This window comes from Heteronotia binoei, chromosome 5, assembly GCF_032191835.1.
Source record: "Heteronotia binoei isolate CCM8104 ecotype False Entrance Well chromosome 5, APGP_CSIRO_Hbin_v1, whole genome shotgun sequence".
Taxonomy (NCBI): domain Eukaryota; kingdom Metazoa; phylum Chordata; class Lepidosauria; order Squamata; family Gekkonidae; genus Heteronotia; species Heteronotia binoei.
Genome location: NC_083227.1, coordinates 167,175,517 through 167,194,912, shown reverse-complemented (window position 1 = coordinate 167,194,912; position 19,396 = coordinate 167,175,517). Strand labels below are relative to the sequence as shown.

The window sequence follows — 19,396 nt, the reverse complement described above, 5'->3', positions numbered from 1 at the left end:
CATGTTCCCCAGAGAGTACTGAGGTCGGGAACACAAAATCTCCTTACTGTCCCTGGGCCGAAAGAAGCCTGCTTGAAATCCACCAGAGAAAGGGCTTTCTCCGTTATGGCCCCCACATGGTGGAATCAGCTGCCGGAAGAGGTGAGGGCCCTGCGGGACCTTGTCCAGTTCCGCAGGGCCTGTAAGACGACCCTCTTCCGGCTAGCCTATACCTAGCTTGAGAATTTAATGCACTTGCCAGATCTCTTTTATATATATTTGGAATATTTATTAATCTTTAAGGTTTTACCTGTTTTAAATGTTTAATCCTTTACATGTTTAAATATTGTTTAATTTTATGTCGGATCTATTATTGGAAGCCGCCCTGAGCCACTCGTGGGAAGGGCGGGATATAAATTCTAAATAAATAAATAGATAAAAAATAAACTGGTCAGAGGACCAAAGAATGGCTGAGAAAAAGCAGCTCTGCCATTCTTCCCTATGCTGGTTGTAGTGCGGGCACTTAGAACAAACTAGACCAGCAGAGCAAACCCAGATGTCACAGGACAGTAGCCAGAATTTGGAATGTCAGGAGACATTTACATTTGGTGTGTGTGGGGGGGGACTGATGCCGCAGCACTCCACTCCCCCCCCCCCGCGCTCTGCTAGCAACCCCGTCCCCTGCCACCGCACTCAGCTCCCCTGCCACTGCAACGCTCCCCCGCTTGCTGCCCCTCCCATCCCACTTTCCATGACTGCTGCCAGCCTGTGCAGGCCAGCAGCAGAAGCAGGGCCCCCGTTTGAGTTAAGGGCCTACGAAAACAGCTGATCCACAGGCCCTTTAAGTAGGGGGGGGGCTGCTTCTGCTGCCAAGAGCGGCTCTAGGGCCAATAGGCCTTCCAGCTGCCACACTCTGCTCACCCCCACCCCACTGCTGTGGTGCTCTGCTCACCCCCCCTCCTCCCCTGCCCCCCACCCCGCTTCCCTCCCCCGCTTGCCGCCCTTCCTCCCCCTGCTCACCACTGCTGGCGGCCCACACGTTATTTTAGTGGCAGGGAAAGGAGGGCTGCGGCGAGCTCTTCCCCACCAGTAAAACAAGGCGCTGGCTGGCAGCAGAAGCAGCCCCCAGGCCTGCGGCTCAGCTGATCAATGGGCCCTTTTACTCAGGCCGGAGGCAGGGACTGCTTCTGCCCCCCCACTGTGCTCCACTAGCTTGCCCCCCCGCTGCACTCTGCTCCCCCACCCGCCACGACTGCTGCTGTTTGAGTGGCAGGGAAGGGAGGCCTGTGGCGAGCTCGCCGCCGCCCTCTCTTCCCCGCCTGCAAAATAATGCGGGGGCCGGCGGCAGAAGCAGCCCCCTGCTAGTTAAAGGGCCCGCGGCTCAGCTGATCAATGGGCCCTTCACTCAGGCCGGAGGCTGAGACTGCTTCTGCCCCCCGCACAAGAAGCGACCTCTCCACTGTGCTGGAGCCGTGGCAGGGCCTGGAGGGGGGCCTCTCCCAGGGGGCTGCGCCTCCACTTCCCTCCTTGCGGGGCGAGAGCTCTCAGCCCGGCCAGGCGCGTCCGAGCACCGCCCTGCTGCTCCTGGACAGCGGCCGGCGGTGGAGACGGAGGTGCAGCAGGGCCAGGCCGACCTTCCTACTCCGCAGCTGCCCCTCGCTCCCTCTCCGGCGCCGACCAGCTGGGGCGCGGCCCATCTCCGAGGGGGAAGCGCTTCCCGCGCGCGCTGATGACGCACCAGCCACCGCGCCCGCTGATGACGCACCAGTCACCGCGCGCGCTGATGACGCACCAGTCACCGCGCGCGCTGAGACGCACCAGCCACCGCGCCCGCCGATGACGCACCAGTCACCGCGCGCGCTGATGACGCACCAGCCACCGCGCCCGCTGCAGGAGGCGGAAGTGGCACCCGGAAGCTCCGCCCTCGAGGCAGCACGTGGCCGGGAGATCCCGGGCGCGGCTGCTCCTTCCCTGCAGATGGGGGAGGAGAGGCCCTCGCCGGAGCGCCTTCCTCTGGAGCCCGAAGGCGGCTGTGATGTGGCGCCTCCCTCTCTCCCTCGCCTTCTTGGGGGCGCCCAAGCCCAGGAGGGACGGAGAAGATTGACCCTGCAGCTGCAACACAACACACCGGCCCTCCCCTCCCCTCCGGGGGCATAGCTGGAAATCTCCCGCGCGGAGCCTCTCTCGTGTATCGCAGCAGAGGGGTTTCCAACACCTGCAGCAGGGCACAAGGTTGCGGGGGAGGGGAGTTCCCAGGACATCCCGTCCCATTTGGAAGAACTTGGATGCCTCTGCAGCTGCTTGGAGGCTCTCGCTCCTCTCCCCCCCAACACACACTCTGGGGCACTCCTCCTGTCGCACTCTGTTGCTCTCTCGCGCTGTCACTGTTTCCCTCTCTATCTTGCGCTCTCTCACCCTCCCTTCTCCCCCATCCGACGGAGGGAAGTGGGGGCTAATAAGAGGGGCCAAGCCCCCCCCCCCCCCCATAGCTACAGGCCTGCTTCAAGGGAAGGGCAAAAAGTTACACAATCCAATGGGGAAGCCACTGTGGACTCCGTCCCGGCTGCTGAAAGACCGTGTAAGGTCATGATTCACGCTTGGCATAAGCCCGACGGAAACTGTAGAATTTTGACGGAGTTCTCAGTCTCCATTGCGAGGGAAAATTGTCTAGACTGGTGGAAGTCCATTCCTTTGTGGCAATGCCGCCCAGTTAAGTCTGCGTAAATCCTGGGGTCGCAACTAGACCACAGAAAACGCAGAAATTGAGAAAGCTTGGTAGTAAACCAAATGGCGCTTTGAAATTGTACGTTCTCTTTATTAAATTTAGGGAGAATTAGACAACAGCTTTCTGCCGCTGCCCACAGCAAATACTTTGATGTAACCATTTAAACAGACTGGGAAGGAACAGTACATTGAACATGTGACTATCTCATGAGCTGTGCAGGTTTTTCAGTTACTCAGGGAAAAGTTCATTAAACAACTGCATTGATTCCTTAAACAGAAGTAAGACTACCATTTTAGCTAAATCAAAGGAGGTGCTTGTATACAACATTAAAGAGAAGCATAAATATGGCAATTGGTTGTAGAAGACCAGATGTCTAACAACTGAACTTACATGGTAGAGTTGGGACAAAAGCTTGAAGCTGCTATACACTTGAGTCAGATTTTGCTTTGTCTATTCTTAGTGAGTATAATTCTCTAAAGTCTTATCAAAGGCCTCCAGCACAGTATGCTACATAATCTAACTGGAGATCAACCTTTTGTATGAAAGCAGGTACTTTTCTACCCCCTGTAGCTTAATCAGCTTCCCCTACAAAGTGAAGACAATCGCCTCACAGCAGCAAAGGTCCTCTGCAAGATTCGTACAAACTGGATGTGTCGGATTATATGGAATTTAGAAGAAAATGTTCGCTTAGGAGACACTGCCAATAAAAATGGAAACTAGACTCACAAGAAATTGCTTTTAGTTGACAAAAATTATACATAAATGAGAAAAATCTCATCTGAGCAAGGTGCAAGCGGCTGCTTCGACACTAGGCACACTGCAGTTCCACCATTGGAAACATTACGGCACATTTACAAATATACAAATCCAGGATTAACAAACAGGAGGCAATACTAGAACCACTTGTACAAAAAAAAAAGAGAGACAAATTCCATTTCAAGAGGCAGTCATGGAAAGTAGCTTAAACTTCACTAGATGAAGAGTTCACAGCCTTTCTATATTCCTGGGCATGAAGTTTAGAAGCACAAAGTTAGGACACCACCTATGTACTATCTGTGCACATTTCTTGCCCATGCATTTAAAAACTAATTGTTGCTGTAAATAGAACCCTTTGGAGGTATGTAGTCCCCCCCCCCACTCTGATAAGGGGAAAGTGAGAATGAGGCCCAAGAGGGACCATTTATAAAACCATTAAAATGCAAGGAGCTGATTGCTTTCAGAGACCTGCTCAAGTCCACACTATTAAAAAGACAAATCGAGGAATGCATTTGCAAGTTTACTATCATTTCTTTGAACCATCTACTTCAGAGGAGTACAGCAGTGACCCCCCCCCCACCCCGTAGGCTTTAGGATGAAGAGAAAGCTCCCACCCCCACTAAACCTTTTCACTGCCTAAAGCCCGTACAACACCTCAGCATATTGTTTGACAAAGCTGAGAGAGCTTTAAGCACTGGAGCACATGAAACTGAGGCAAAGGTTGGAAATAACAATGGGAAAAGATGTCAGTGAGGTTTAAGTTACTGAGCAATCATCTCACAAATACTTTCAAAACTTCACCCGACTGTTCGCTAAGCACCACCACCTCCTTAACCCAAGAGGGGTGCAGCCACCTTCAGTACACATTCTTCAGCATTATCCACACATCACAGCAATGCAGGATATTAGGCACAGTTCAACCCAGTTGCCTGGCTATCAATCCTGACGCTTCCAAAGTTCCACTGGGCTCTGCTCTGAAGAATGCTGGGGATTGTAGTTCAGCTCACTGCTCATTCTCCTCGGCATGCTGCTTGCTGACATTTTCTTGCACAAGCACCATCAATGTTGGCTTCGTAGAACATTCCAGATGACTGTTTCTCTTCCAACATGTCTACCTTCTGCACAAGTTGCTTTTACTAGTAAAGCAGTTCTTCCCCCCCCCCCTCCTGCCCCTCCACCTAGCTGCCTTTGGGGGAAAAAACAGGCTTGCTTCCACATCACATGCTCTCCACTTACCATTAAAAAGCTATGGCTTCACTAAGATGAATGTATTCAGCAAAATCCTGGATTCTGTTTCCAGGGGATAAACTGATTTGGATCTAATGAGAATTCCTCAAGACAACAACCCTGTCAGGCATGCAGCAAAAGCTATGAGCTTCCACTGGCCATGCATGGAGGGCTCTGCTTTATTAGTTCCTCTATGTTGTCTTATATTTACTGCCCCTTTTGTAAACCAAAGAGGCAAATGTGGCACAGAACTCTCTTGAGACACAAAGTGTATCTAACCCTTATGCCACTCTGGCCACAAGAGTGCCAGACACAACAGGTCATGTGCTATATAAAACTCATCAAATGCACATTCGTTTCTGCACTGCAGGCCTTTGGGCCACTGACAGCCAGTCAGCCATACTGCCAGGTGGAATTCAATTTCCCTCCTTGCTCTCTCTCGCCTCCTACAGCTGAAGTAATGCAATAGCAGTGTCACAAAAATAACAGCTGAACAACAGGGTAACAGATTCATTGCACTGTGGCATCTTCTTAAAAAATAAAGACATGCTTCTCCAACAGTATTTCTTATGACAAGTACCGCTCCCTAGGTGACTGGCAGGTGCTCTACTAAGTCAGAGGCTCCCTTTGCTCTAAGCATCACATCCAGCACACAGTGCCATAGCAGCTATGGCAAAAAGGGCTTGTGGGTTTCCTTAGGATTCCTAGATGAAAATGCTTTACACTTAAGTCATTATGGGCTACTCACAGGTTTGCTAGTCTACTTCTTGGTCACCATGCAGTCTTTAAAAGGTGAATAGCTGATCTCTTGAACACCGGTGACTGGAAATACACAGTAGTATAATCCCCTTGGATTGAGTTTTAACCCTTCCCATTTCATCAACTAGGTTTTAAACCATTAGAGCTTTATAATCCCATTTTAGCATCTTAAACCATATCCTTTATTATTATTAGCTAGTCCTTTATGATGGCCCCTGGTTAGATCCCCTTCTCAAGTGTTGCAGTTTAAGATTGCTCCCCTTTCTCAGCCCTGGGCTGAGCCCCACCCCACCCCAGTCCACAAACGACAGTCTCCAAACAAAGAGACCTTTCCTTCTGCCAGCGAGATACTCTGGTTTTTGTTTAAATTGGTCACGGAGGCCCACCCTCCCCCCCAACTTTGTAAATTTCAGGAGATGAGGAGCTAAGTCGTTTTATGTCCCACAATGCTCTTCCCGTCCTCCCTAACCCCCCATTAACAGGGATCTGAAACACTGGGTTGTGGACATTCCCAGTATCCCTCCCAGCGCACACAGGAACCTGGAGGAAGAGACAAAAAGGTCAATATTAATAGAGGCAAGATTCTAAAAACATTAGTGACTGACCTGACCCCTATGTCACAGCAAGGCCTGTCCTCATCACTCTGAACTGCCATCCAAACTTGTAACAGCGCAATGCAACCAAGGTATTCTGCTTCTGCTCCATGCAACAATAGTAAGGTGCAGCCACAATTCATCAGCACAGACAAAGATCACACCACAGAATAGTGATGTATATCAAATATTAATATGGCAAAGGCTGAACCCTGATTATCAGGCTGACAAAGATTCTGCTTGGGGAATTTGTGCTGCGTGGTAGCAGTGGAATAACAGATCCTATAACAAAAGGAATCCTCTCCTGATGTAGAATACATTCGGGTATGCTTATGCTAGAATGGACCTCATTCTTCTTGCAGTTTCTGCAGCTAGAAAACAAAGCTACATAATTTCACAACAGTATCAGTCTGATCCATTTTCACATGCAAAATTAAAATTATGGACCAATTCAGACCTAAAAATTGCAAAGAAATCTTTTTATGGAAGGACTGGTAAGGGGGATTTTTACACTGGACAAACTAATACACTATGACGATAAGTTTGTAATTTTCTCAGCTGTGGTCTAGGTAAGACTTGTCAACTTCTGCTGAATGGCAATATTTACAACCGCAACATCTGCTGGTAATCGAAATATGCTCCTGCAGCATTAAGTATCTCAGAGTCCCCTTGGCTCTTGGAAACTTTAATTGAACTGATGCAGAAAACAAAACCTACAATATTTGTTTATAAATATTTGATGTTGTGATTAATAGAATATGCACTCAGCCCTTAAAGTTTGTACCTGCTCTCTCTATGAATCTTAAATTGCCAATTTATACAGAAATAATTATGTTTAGATGTTCAGAATATACTGGACATATGGCTAAGAGACTAGTTGTTGGCATTGTAACTTACAGGATGTGTCCCTTAAACAACTGCTCTGGGTGAGCCCAGTCATTCAGTTTTCCTGGGAAGAAGTTATTACTTATATCTTGCATTAGAATGTTCATTGATTTGAGGATGCTGATGTACTTTAAACTATCTGCCCATCTCTTGAAGGCTAATCAATGGTTAATAAAAAGGACTTGTATTACCACTAAAAGACTTGTATTACAACATTGGAGAGATAAATGCCCATCTCTTGTAAATCAATAGATTCAGGATCTTAGAACAGTATCAATATTTGAATGCATGTAATATAGACAATTATTTATGGACTTATTTTTAGATAACCTTTAATGGGTTATCTATATTACCTATATCTTTTAGGAAACTTTTAACAACAACTTGTGTAAGTTTTATATATTTTTTATTAAAACTTGTGTACGTCTACTCCCCCCCCCTTTTATTTAGTTGCTGGATTTTGAGTCCTCCCCTTGTTATTCCCCCTCCCTTTTTGAAAGAAAAAAACCCCTTCTGATCTATTTAATGGACAGTGGAATAATCCCTATACAGAAAGATCTGCTACTTGATCTATGCACTTATTCTTACATCCTCTGCTCAAATGTTATGAAGATGAAGAAGATATTGGATTTATATCCCGCTCTCCATTCCGAAGAGTCTCAGAGCGGCTCACAATCTCCTTTCCCTTCCTCCCCCACAACAGACACCCTGTGAGGTGGGTGGGGCTGGAGAGGGCTCTCACAGCAGCTGCCCTTTCAAGGACAACCTCTGCCAGAGCTATGGCTGACCCAAGGCCATTCCAGCAGCTGCAAGCGGAGGAGTGGGGAATCAAACCCGGTTCTCCCAGATAAGAGTCCGTGCACTTAACCACTACACCAAACTGGCTCTCGCAAAGACAGCTCTGCCAGAGTTATGGCTGACCCAAGGCCATTCCAGCAGGTGCAAGTGGAGGAGTGGGGAATCAAACCCGGTTCTCCCAGATAAGAGTTCACACACTTAACCACTACACCAAACTGGCTATGGAGATGGAGTATATACTCGTTAAACCTCTTCTGCAGTCACCACCCCATACTTCAATTCTTTCACCTCTAAGGACTCTATTTCATTAATACTTCCTTCCTTCTATCAATTTGTTGCTTCTCCCACCCAGTTCTTGGGTGTGTGGTGTTAGTTTTGTCCAGTATGCTCAGGGGCTCACCGAGTGCGGTTTTGCTGCTTCATCTAGACCCCATAGAACGCAGCCAACCTCTCCTTCAGAAGTGGAGGAAACTGCTCTGAGAACTGCTGCCAGTTGTCCTCCCCAACTTGATCTTTGAACCCATGAAGAATCTGAGAAGGAAGAAGAGGAGATTGCATTATGTCTTCATTCCTCATAAAGCAGGCTCTTTATGAGCCTAGGATCCCTGACTTTAGACACTACACAAAGAAAGGGTACATTGTTCATTCTACTGTAACATGTACAGGTGGCTACAAGGTTTGTTTTCAAGTATCAGCTGGATGTGAATGCAGCATTTGCATGTACATGTTAAATGCCAACATGTCTGGTAAAAATTTGAATCTGTAACCTATAACTGTGAAACATCCTGAATTTTAAAAAGTAAATGACTGGATGCAGGACTCCCTCTGAGTGATACTTGGAACTTAGAGAAACGTGTTTTTCTGACCAATAAGCTCTATCGTATCAGCATCATTTCTCCTCCTTACTATGGCTAAGACTTGTATTACAACACTGGAAAGCCAACCTCCAGTATATCAATGGATTAAGGACCTTAGAACGCTCCTCAGTTTTTGAATTCATGGCACATATGGCAATTGCACAGAGATTTTTAAATATCTGGAAATTGTTCATAAAAACTTGTGTCAATCTGCCACCACTGTTATATTTTTGTCTATGTATATCTTTTCTTACTTTTCCCCAATTTTATTTAGTTGCTAAACTTTGATTTCACCTCCCCTTGTTTTTTTGCTGCTCACAATTGGCCTATAAGCCACACTGACCACGCCCACTTTAAGAGCTATACTCAACCCCCATTGGAGCAAGTGAACTCAACAAGTATCCCTACCCAGCAATCTGAGTGAAGGAGAAATGAAATGTTCCCAAGACAAATAACGGGCAAGTGAAAGCCTATATTTCAACCCATTCCTAAGCAAGCCTTATCCCACTGCAGTACCATACCTTATAAAACATGTCTCTCAGGTCATCCTTTGGGTTCACCCAGGAAGCAACAGCATCACAGAAGAAAATAAAATCCTACAGAAGGATGAGAGTTCTTTAGAAAAAGCCAAACTACCCAAGTCTAAGCTCATCAAAATTAAGAGATATGCCATCCATTCTAAACCTGCACAAGACACGTGAATTGCACCTCAGGAATGTAACCTCTCTGCCAGTGGCAACTTAAAAACTAACATTTATTTCAATGAGGTTTCGTGATGTGCAGCTCACTTCTTCAGATATATGGAGGAAAAAATCATAATTGGAATTCATATGAGGAAGATTACAAGGCAAGAGAAGAGTTGCGGCAGGGAAGCTTGGGGTGAATCCTGTAATGAATCTTTCAAGTGTAAATTCTCATAATGATGGGGAAAGGGAGGCACAGTAGGTAGAACAGTTAGGTGTGAATCCCTCCATAAATCAACAGAATTAGCAGTTACAACTGACAGATGACAAGAGAGATCAGAGGTTCAAACAGATAAGCAAGTAATAAAGTAGGATAAATAGGGTTTGCAAATAGAGTGTGCATTCAGCTTCCTTGAGCCAAAAAACCTACCAAATAAATGCCTTATTAGTATTTTGGTATTCTCTAAACTGAATATAAATCCAGGAAACATTTCAGCTACCAAATAGTTTCCTGAATTCCTTTGGGGGTTTTTTTTTTTGGGGGGGGGGTGGAGTGGGATTTCCTGGAGGACTTTCCTCCTCCAGGAGCTGGCTGGGAGAGGAAGGCATTTAAATCTAACAGCCGATCAGCAGAAAGTCAGTTTCACACCCTGGCACTGGTCAGCTGCTCAATTTAAATGCCTTCCCCCTCCCCGCTGGCAGCAGGGGGAGGGGGAAGGCATTTAAACATGACTTTTCTCTGTTCCTTCCCTCCTGGAGTCACCCCACTGTGGTAGAGTTGACTGGGGGAGGCAAGGCACACAGAGAAGGCATGTTTATATGCCTTGCCTTCCCTCCCGAAGCCAGCCCAGCAGCTGGTGAAGCAAAGGGCATGTCTCCCATTTGTCCCTTCGCTTCTCTAGCCATTCGCAAGGGTGAGGTGGCTAGGGAAGTGAAGGAGAGGCGTTTTAACATGCCTCCCCTTTCTTCCTTTGGTTCCCCAGACACCCACCTCGGCAAACAGCTGGTGAAGTAAGGGGAGGCATTATAAATGTGACTTTTAACCACTACACCAAACTGGCATTTAAAACACCTCCCCTTCACTTCCCTACCCACCCACTGAGGTGAGGCATTTTAAATGCGTCCTCTTTCTCCCTTCGCCTCCTCAGCTATCCACCGCAGCAGGTGCCTAGGGAAGCAAAGGGGAGGCATTTTAAATGCCAGTTTAGTGTAGTGGTTAAGAGTGGCAGACTCTAATCTGGAGAACCAGGTTTGGTTCCCCACTCCTCTACATGCAGCTACTAGGTGACCATGGGCCAGTCACAATTCTCTGAGCTTTCTCAGCCCCACCTACCTCACAGGGTGTGGGGAGAGGAAGGGAAGGAGATTGTAAGCCACTCTAAGACTCTTGAGTAAAAGGTGGAGTATAAATCCAACTCTTCTTCTTCTCCCTTCATTTCCCTACCCACCTGCCTCAGCAGGTAGCTGGGGAAAGCGAAGGGGAGGTGTTTGAAATGCCTCCTCTTTCGCCCTTCGCTTCCCCAGCCACCTGCCACGGCGGATGGTTGGGAACTTAAGAGAAGGGAAAGCAAGACGGCATGTTTAAATACCTTCCCTCCCCAATCTGCCTGGCCGCATCCACTGGTCAGTTTTACTCCCCTCTACCAGTCAGCTGTTAGATTTAAATGGCCTAAACCCAGCTGACTGGTGGGGAGTGACCAGCGGAAGTGGCAGGAGGCTTGTGGAAGGAAGGGGAGGCATTTAAACATTTCTTCTTGTTCACCCCCTGGGTATAATATTTAGAAATACCAAATACTTCCCCAAACCCGACACTATACCGGTATTGTTAAGAAATTCGATATTTACTGATTTTTTTGAACCAATATACCAATTTTTTTTCTTGCACACCCCATTTTTAACTACTAAGGGAAAAATACAATAAAAGTGTAACTGATATTAAATGTTACTGTCTGATGAAGCATGTTAACAGCAAATTAACATTTCTTTTAAAAGTGGGTCCTGTAGAGCTAGAAATCAGTCTGTATAACCCAGGGTAACATGCAGTGTTTAAATCAAGGGTGTCAAATGTCTGCCCAGGGCTTCAATCAGGCTCATGGGGCTCTTTTCTCCCCCCTCCCCTTCTTGTCTTCACTCTTTGAAGCTCTGAGGTTGCCAAAGTTCCCTGATCTTTCTACCTTGTCTTTGCTGGTTGCAGCAAGAAGCAAACCTGTAAGAAAAATGTGGAATGGACTTTCCATTAAGATCTCTTTGCCCAGACAGATAGGCTCCAGAGACCTTAATGGAAAATCCATTCAGTTTTCCTTACAACTTTGTCTGTGCTGCAATGTGTTTCAATGGAGTAGAGATCAGTTTCACTTTTTCAGAGTTCCTATAACCAGCTGAAGCTCATGCTTCCTGGAGTTGTGTTGTTGCAAATAAAAGGTTGATGCTTTGAGCCAACTTGTCTCTGCTGAATGGAATTGACCTAGCGACTCTAACCTAGGGACCCATAGCCAAAAGGGGATATTATGCTGGAGAGCCACTACCAATCTGAGTAGACACGGGGGGAAGCTTGCAATGCCATTTCATTGTTTTCCCTGGCTCAAAGCGTTTTAAATTTTTAGTTTCTGCTGTGATCCTTTTTCTTTTTCTTGATGTTTTATTTTAAAAACTGCATTGCCAAATCCCACTACTCCCCCCTTTCCATTTCAAACAAAATATGTCAAGAGTTTTAAGCACGTTTGTATTTTAAGTTAAAAATAATATCTTTAATTGTGTTTGTGTCCTTTATAAAGTTTATATCTCTGCTACCTCACATTATATTTTATATCCCAGCCCCACGAAGTCCCATTGGTGTCATATCCGGCCCTCCTAACAAATGAGTTCAACATCCCCGATTTAAATTATTGAATTCTAATTCAGCATTTTCATGTTGTATATTTCCTTTGAAATCTTTTGTGGGTGTGGGTGTGCTTGCACACGTGAGTAAAACAATGGCTTTCGGTTTTTTTAAGGAATTGGCAACCACATACACAACACTCTCCAGAAGTTACCTGAACAACCCCACCAGGGTTTACTCCAATCATCATACAGATGCCACGGAAGGCAGAATCCTTCTCCTCATTATCACGTATGTTCCTCAGAGATGTACACCTATAAGCCAGAGCAAACACTTTTGTAACAATTGCATGATGGGGTGAGGTGGAGACAAAAGGAGAAAAGAATGACATGCCTTTGGCTTGGTCCTTCAAACTCAGACAACAATATAAACATGGAACAGAAGGGGTAGCAAAGTCTTTTAATACAGACAGGTTACAACACTTTGGTTAATGAACAAAGGGATGAAACTAGTATTACAATTTCTCTAGTATGTTTCTTCCACTGAATTTTTACTTGCTAATATTCAATTAGAGAATTCTTTTGGGAGTATTTGGAATTCAATTTAAGTTTAGATAATTAGAACACAAGTCTCTCCCTCTACATACTTTTAGTCACTGGCAAACCTCTAGTTGAGTACTGAGCCCGCAAGATAAACAAAATCATTACTACTCTTTGAGGTCTTTAATCAAAATACATAAGGTTCAAAGCCCTTTATCCTTTGGGCTGGATCTTATGTATTGCCAGCTGAGTGAAGTCTGGAGCCAAAGACTTCATCTTCCTTTTTGTTGCAGCAGTCCACTTAACTCCTTCATGTTCTGTTCTTCCAAGTGAATGGATCTCCAGGAACAGTGTGGGCCAAAAGCAAAGGTCTGCGATGGGAAAGGGGAAATCTGCAGAAATTCCCCTCTCCTGCCAACAGAAGGGGCCAGGAACAGTGTGGGCCAAAAGCAAAGGTCTGCGATGGGAAAGGGGAAATCTGCAGAAATTCCCCTCTCCTGCCAGTAACATTCCGAGTCCAGTACAAGGTGTTGGTCATTACCTTTAAAGCCCTATATGGCCTAGGACCTGCCTACCTTAGGGACCGTCTCTCCCCACACGTTCCCCAGAGAGTACTACGGTCGGGTTCACAAAACCTGCTGGTAATCCCCGGGCCAAAGGAGGCCCGTCTAAAATCCACCAGGGACCGGGCCTTCTCAATAACGGCACCTTACTGGTGGAACCAGCTGCCGGAGGAGGTGCGGGCCCTAGGACAGTTCCGCAGGGCCTGTAAGACAGCCCTCTTCCGGCAGGCCTATAACATCTAACTGACAATGAGGATACCTTCTGAATGGAATAAAATGCACATACAGACCGCTGGTTTTATTTTTATTTGTTTTATTAATTATGGTTTAAATTGTATCTGTAAATGCTTTTAAATTGAATCTGTGTAAATTATTATGTTGTAAGCCACCCTGAGACATTTCGGTGAGAAGGGCGGGATACAAGTCTAAATATAAATAAATTTCAACCTAGCTGACTGCTGTTATATCAATGGAACAAAGCTCTTTGTTCTAAAAATATCACTGACACACTACAGTATGGGAATATGTAGCCACCTGAAGTGTTGTGAGATAAGGCTGGAGAACGCCTGGGAAGACTTCAGCTGCTTGCAATTACATTACAGGGACGAGCCAGCGATCGAGCCTTACCCAAGCCACACTGCACGTGGCCATCACAACAGCAGTGAATGTGTTCCAGATTGCATTGCCGTCTCCCTATTTGTGAAATGTGATATCCTAATAAAGCAATAACTGCAAGGTACAGAGATTTCTATCTATTAGACAAAACAAATGTGCAAAAATGCCTACAGGTTTCCCGTGAGCATATAAGCGATACACGCAAGTAGTGAAAAGGGTGGCATCAGTGTGCCATCCCAAAGGGAGGGCCAAGATAGGGACTCCTGTCTCACGACGACACTAACCAGGGTCTGATAAACTGCTGCAGCATCGGTGCCACCTCCTGAGGGCAGACGTAACCCAAGCGTCCAATTGTGATGGCTAGAAAAGGGGAAAGAAACATAAAATCATAGAGTTGGAGGGACTCCAGGGTCATCTAGTCCAACCTTCTGCACAGTGCAGGAAATTCGCAACTACGCCCCCCCCCATGCCCCCCGGTTACCTTGTTCCATGCCCAGAAGACGGCCAAAAACCTCCAGGATACCTGGCCAAACTGGCATGGAGAAAAACTGCTTCCTGACTCAAGAGTGCTGATTGGCATTCCCCTGGGCATGGAAGAAAGCGCCACGAGAACTAAGCAACCCTTCTTACCCATGATCTGCCTAAGTCCACAGAATCAGCATTGCTGACAGATGGCCATCTAGCCTCTGTTTAAAATCTTCCAAAGGAGGAGAGCCCACCACCTCCTGAGGAAGCCTGTTCCACTGAGGTACTACTCTGTCTGGAAGTTCTTCCTAATGTTTAGCCAAAAACTCTTTGGGTTTAATTTCAATGTAATGCTTTTGGCCCAACCTTCTGGGGCAACAGAAAACAACTCCACACCATCCTCTCTATGACAGCCCTTCAGGTACTTGAAGATGGTGATCATATCATCTCTCAGTCATCTCCTCTCCAGTCTAAACATACCCAGCTCCTTCAACCTTTCCTCATAGGTCTTCGTCTCCAGACCCCTCACCATCTTCATTGCCCTCCTCTGGACATGTTCCAGCTTGTCTATATCCTTCTTAAATTGTAGTGCCCAAAACTGAACACAGTATTCTAGGTGAGGTCTAACCAGAACGATAGTAAAGCAATACCATCACTTATTGTGATCTGGACACTAATTACTTTGGTTGATACAGCCCAAAATCACATTTTAGCTACTACATCACACTGCTGACTCACGTTCAGTGTATGATCCACTAAGACCCCTAGATCCTTTTCACACATACTACTGTCGAGACAAGTCTGTCCCATCCTATAACTATGCACTGGATTTTTCTTACCTAAATGCAGAACATTATATTTATCCCATCAAAATTCATTTTATTTGTTTTAGCCCAGTTTTCAAGTCTAACACGATAATCCTGTATTCTATCTCTGTCTTCTACTCTATTTGCTACCTCTCCCAATTTAGTATCATCTGCACACTTAATAAGCATTCTCTCTATTTCTTCATCCAAATTATTTATAAGGTTGTTGAACAAAACAGGTCCCAGGACAGATCCTTGAGGCTCTCCACTTGTCACTCCTCTCCAGGAGGATGAGGAACCATTCACAAACACTCTTTGTGTGTGATCTGTCAACCAGTTACAGATCCACCTAACAGTAACAGGATCCAAACCACACTTTACCAACTTCTCAACAAGAATATTATGTGGACCCTCATCAAAAGCTTTACTGAAATCAAGATTAACTATGTCTACAGCATTCCTCTGATTCAGCAAGGTAGTATCTTTCTTAAAAAAAAAAGGTTAGTCTGACATGACTTGCTCTTGAAGAACCCTTGCTGGCCCTTACTATTCACAGCTGTTCTTTCTAAATGCTCAAAAACTGGCTGTTCGATGCCTTCTTCTAAAACTTTTCCAGGTACAGATGTCAAGTTGGCAGGCCAGTAGTTACCTGGATACAGGCCTGTCACAAATGCATGGAGAGCAGCCATGTGAACTCCGTAGCATCAAGGGGCTGACAGGAAGGATGGATGTGGCCTTATGGCCACAAGAACGAGGCCACATTATACCAAATGCACAGTGTGGTAGTAAGAAGGGTTAGAACAAAGTACACAACCCAAAATAGCACATACCTCCATAACCATGTTTAGCTACAGTGTGCACAGAAAACCAGGTTTCTAGAAAGCAAGCCAACTCTTTGATTCAGGACAAGAGAAACATTTAGGTTGATTTATGGAACCTGCTTACAGCTAACTGGAGGGCCAGCAAAGGAATAGCCCTAGAATCCTGAGACAAGAGTTTCTGAATAATGGATCATGTACTCCAGCAGAAACAGGCCAGATCCACTTTCCAAACGAGATGCATATAAGAAAATGCCCCCCAGTACCCTTTATAATGACTATAGCTAAGGAATGTGGGAACACTTAAAGATAGTGCAATTAGAGAAAACAAACCAGGATGTATCTCACCTGTATTCTCCAGAAGTGTTTTGGGAGTATTTGGGCGGTTGATGATCTCCACAAGGTTATTCAGAACCATCTGAACATATGGCTGCATTTCAGCTCCTGGTGTGAAGAAATTAGTTAGCTGAATCATGCATTTCTCTAATAGTCTGAGTCCTAAACCTTGACACTACACCCATCAATATGAACCTATGAAGCTGCCTTATACTAAATCAGACCCTCGGTCCATCAAAGTCAGTATTGTCTTCTCAGACTGGCAGCGGCTCTCCAGGGTCTAAAGCTGAGGTTTTCCACGCCTACTTGCCTGGACCCTTTTTGGAGATGCCAGGGATTGAACCTGGGACCTTCTGCTTCCCAAGCAGATGCTCTACCACTGAGCCACCATCCCTCCCCTGCTCTTTGCTCAGTATCCCTCATCCAAAAGAACCAAACTGAGTTTTGACCAGCTGGTTCACTAGCTAATGGAAAGTCAAAAGAAACTTGTGTCAACCTTGGTAGTAAAATATGAAGCAACAGGTTACCCACAGAAGGAAACAGGAAGCCACCATCAGAGGGCAAGTGTGGAGGGAAGAAATGGTTCATACTAAAACCTTGGTAGATATCACTACAGGATCTTGCTAAGGATACTTCAGACATGTAATAGGAACTGGTTTCAACCGCATCACAAAAAGCTTAGCAACACCTTGTAGAAACTCAAGAACTTTACCACTAGTACAGTCATCACATAGGGATTAATCATTTAAGCAGGCCAACCACTGCCTATTCTAACACCGTGAAGACATACAAGGAAGCAGAAGACACAACTGCCAAGTGACATGGCAGCACAAAGATAACACTCATGTTACTGCAGGTCCCCAGTACACTTACCCATCTGCATACAGATTTCTCCAATAGCCCAAGTGGCATTATTGCACACAGAAATGAATTCTGGATTCAAGTTGGTCCCTAAGATGGGCATGAATTCAGCTAAAGAAGGGGGAGAGAGAGTACTAGTCAGTTCCATCTAAATGGCCAAGAAAAGGAAAAACGGAGCAAGGTCTCATTATTTGATCACTCCCCAAATGAGACTTAAGTCTGCCGAACTGGGTTCTGCACAACGACAGGAGGCACTTCCAGCCACAGCACAGGACTTCCCCCATAATCTTAGACTGTTACAACAGCTCTTTTTAAAAAGTGTGGTGCTCACTCTGCTAAAAAGGACTGATGGTCAAAAGTGTTTCTCAAAAGCTGCAGCAAAATAAAGTGAAGAAATGATCTGTTCTCTGGAAACAGTTGCCATACTCAAGATCTAGTGAGACTTTTATAAAATACTACCAGTCTTTGCCAACATCTTTGGATTTCTGTCTAATTTTTACGCATATTACTGCAGTTCCCTTGATTCTGGCCAACCCCACCTATGTAAAGCCACAATGGAGGGATGGTACCACAAAATCCCATACAATTGTAACAGCTGTTGCCAATACTAGTAACTCTATGCCTTTCCCCCTCAGCTCAGGCAACGGTTTGGATTCATGGCAAAAAAAATTTTAGCAGAAGGGGTTTTTATAGATCCCACCTTACTCCTGCATACATGACTTGCGCCCTGTGCTGATCCGTGGGGTCCCTGGTCTCCCAGGAGTAGCCCTTCAGGGAGCTTTTCCTATTCCAACAACAGAAATACCTTCTAGTGGTAGAGATTTACCACAGGATCTAAGCCAGTATGAACACACAGGACACCACTATATCACATCCAGGATCAACGGACAATCTTAACAAGTACCTACCAATGCATGGCTTGACGTGCATGAAACAGGCTTTGGTAAGATCCCCCAGGAGTGCAAAAGAACTCTGCCGAACCTCTGGCATGGTATCCTACAAGGAGAGCAAGAAAGGTTAGAAAGACCAGTTTTGTCTGCACTCTTTTGAACCGTATCTCAAGATCTGGTACTATGACCAATGTCCAATCTCGTAACAGGTGGAAAAATAAAAGTGGATGATAGAAAAGCCACATATAGTTCATTATTTATTTATTCTATGACTTATATCCCGCCCTTCCCATAAAATGGCTCAGGGCGGCTCACAACAAACGATAAAACAATAAACAGAGTGCAAAGTTATTACATTTTAAAAAGTCGAAGCGTTTAAAAACCTAAAAACCTTAAAATCTTAACGTTAAAACTATACAGTATATTTCACTGAAGTCTGATAAGCTACATTTATCTAGTCAGGCGTAGGCTAACCGGAAGAGGTTATTATTCTTAAGTGCAGTTCAGAGTTTCATACTAAAAATTATCATTTTGGTTAATATCATTATTAAGGTGCTTTGTACAGATATTCTGGCTATTAATGGGCACAGATTGTATCTCAGACAACGAGAAAAGGAATCACCTTATCAGAGTGTCTAAGGTATATGGTCAGAGCGTTGTGCTAAGATCCCACAGCTTTCAGTCCCCACTCTGCCAAAGAAACTTTATGGGTGACCAAGGAACAGTCTCACTCACACAGCCTAACCTACCTCACAAGATTGTCGTGAAGATAAAATGAAGGAGAGGGGGATAATGTAAATTACTTTGGGTCCCCATTGGGGACAGAGGCATGGAACACATGAAATAAATGAATAATGTTCCCCAAATAGCAAATGCACATAAGAACAACATAAGAGCCCTGCTGGGTCAGACCAGTGCCACATCGACTAGTCCAGGACCCTGTCTCACAAAGTGGCTAACCAATTCCTCTGGAGGGCTAACAAAAGGGCATAGAGACCCAGATCTTCCTGTGATGTCGCTCCTGGCACATCACAGGAAGAGGTTGAGGCCTCTGAACATGGAGATTCCCCTTTTGAGTTCCAGGCCATCAGGATGCCTTTGGCTTCCCAATTCTAGTCTCTCATTGTTTCTGCAACAGAAATTCCCCGAGTCCACTTTATACTCTTGTGCTTCCTCACTAACTAGTCTCATACTGAGTTCGGAATTTTCTCCTACCAACCTGAACATAGTAAATACCAAATGAACTTTTTTCTCTCTAAGCCTGTGTTGGTAGCCATGCGGTTCACCCACTCCTGGAAGCATCTGTAACATGTCTGCAGTCCTACTGCCAATGTCTGTTTGTCTTCGGATTCTATGTTTTTTCCTACCAAAAACCTTCTGCTACCTATTTTAGGTGTTGGTTTTCCAAAATATGCTTCCTGCT

The 19,396-nt window shown here is 45.5% G+C and overlaps 1 protein-coding gene across 1 annotated transcript in view; it reads right to left on the bottom strand.

Annotated features, from left to right (window-relative positions):
* Positions 1 to 3,426: 3,426 nt before the first annotated feature.
* TNPO2 (transportin 2) overlaps positions 3,427 to 19,396 on the bottom strand; it is a 38,518-nt gene continuing 22,548 nt past the window's right edge. The window contains exons 18-25 of the mRNA XM_060240659.1: positions 17,992 to 18,079; positions 17,096 to 17,194; positions 16,235 to 16,330; positions 14,082 to 14,157; positions 12,295 to 12,394; positions 9,101 to 9,175; positions 8,123 to 8,253; positions 3,427 to 5,986 (exon numbers count right to left, since the gene is read on the bottom strand). Coding sequence (XP_060096642.1) covers positions 8,146 to 8,253; positions 9,101 to 9,175; positions 12,295 to 12,394; positions 14,082 to 14,157; positions 16,235 to 16,330; positions 17,096 to 17,194; positions 17,992 to 18,079 — 642 coding nt within the window. The 3' untranslated portion in view covers positions 3,427 to 5,986; positions 8,123 to 8,145. The remainder of the gene's footprint in view (positions 5,987 to 8,122; positions 8,254 to 9,100; positions 9,176 to 12,294; positions 12,395 to 14,081; positions 14,158 to 16,234; positions 16,331 to 17,095; positions 17,195 to 17,991; positions 18,080 to 19,396) is intronic.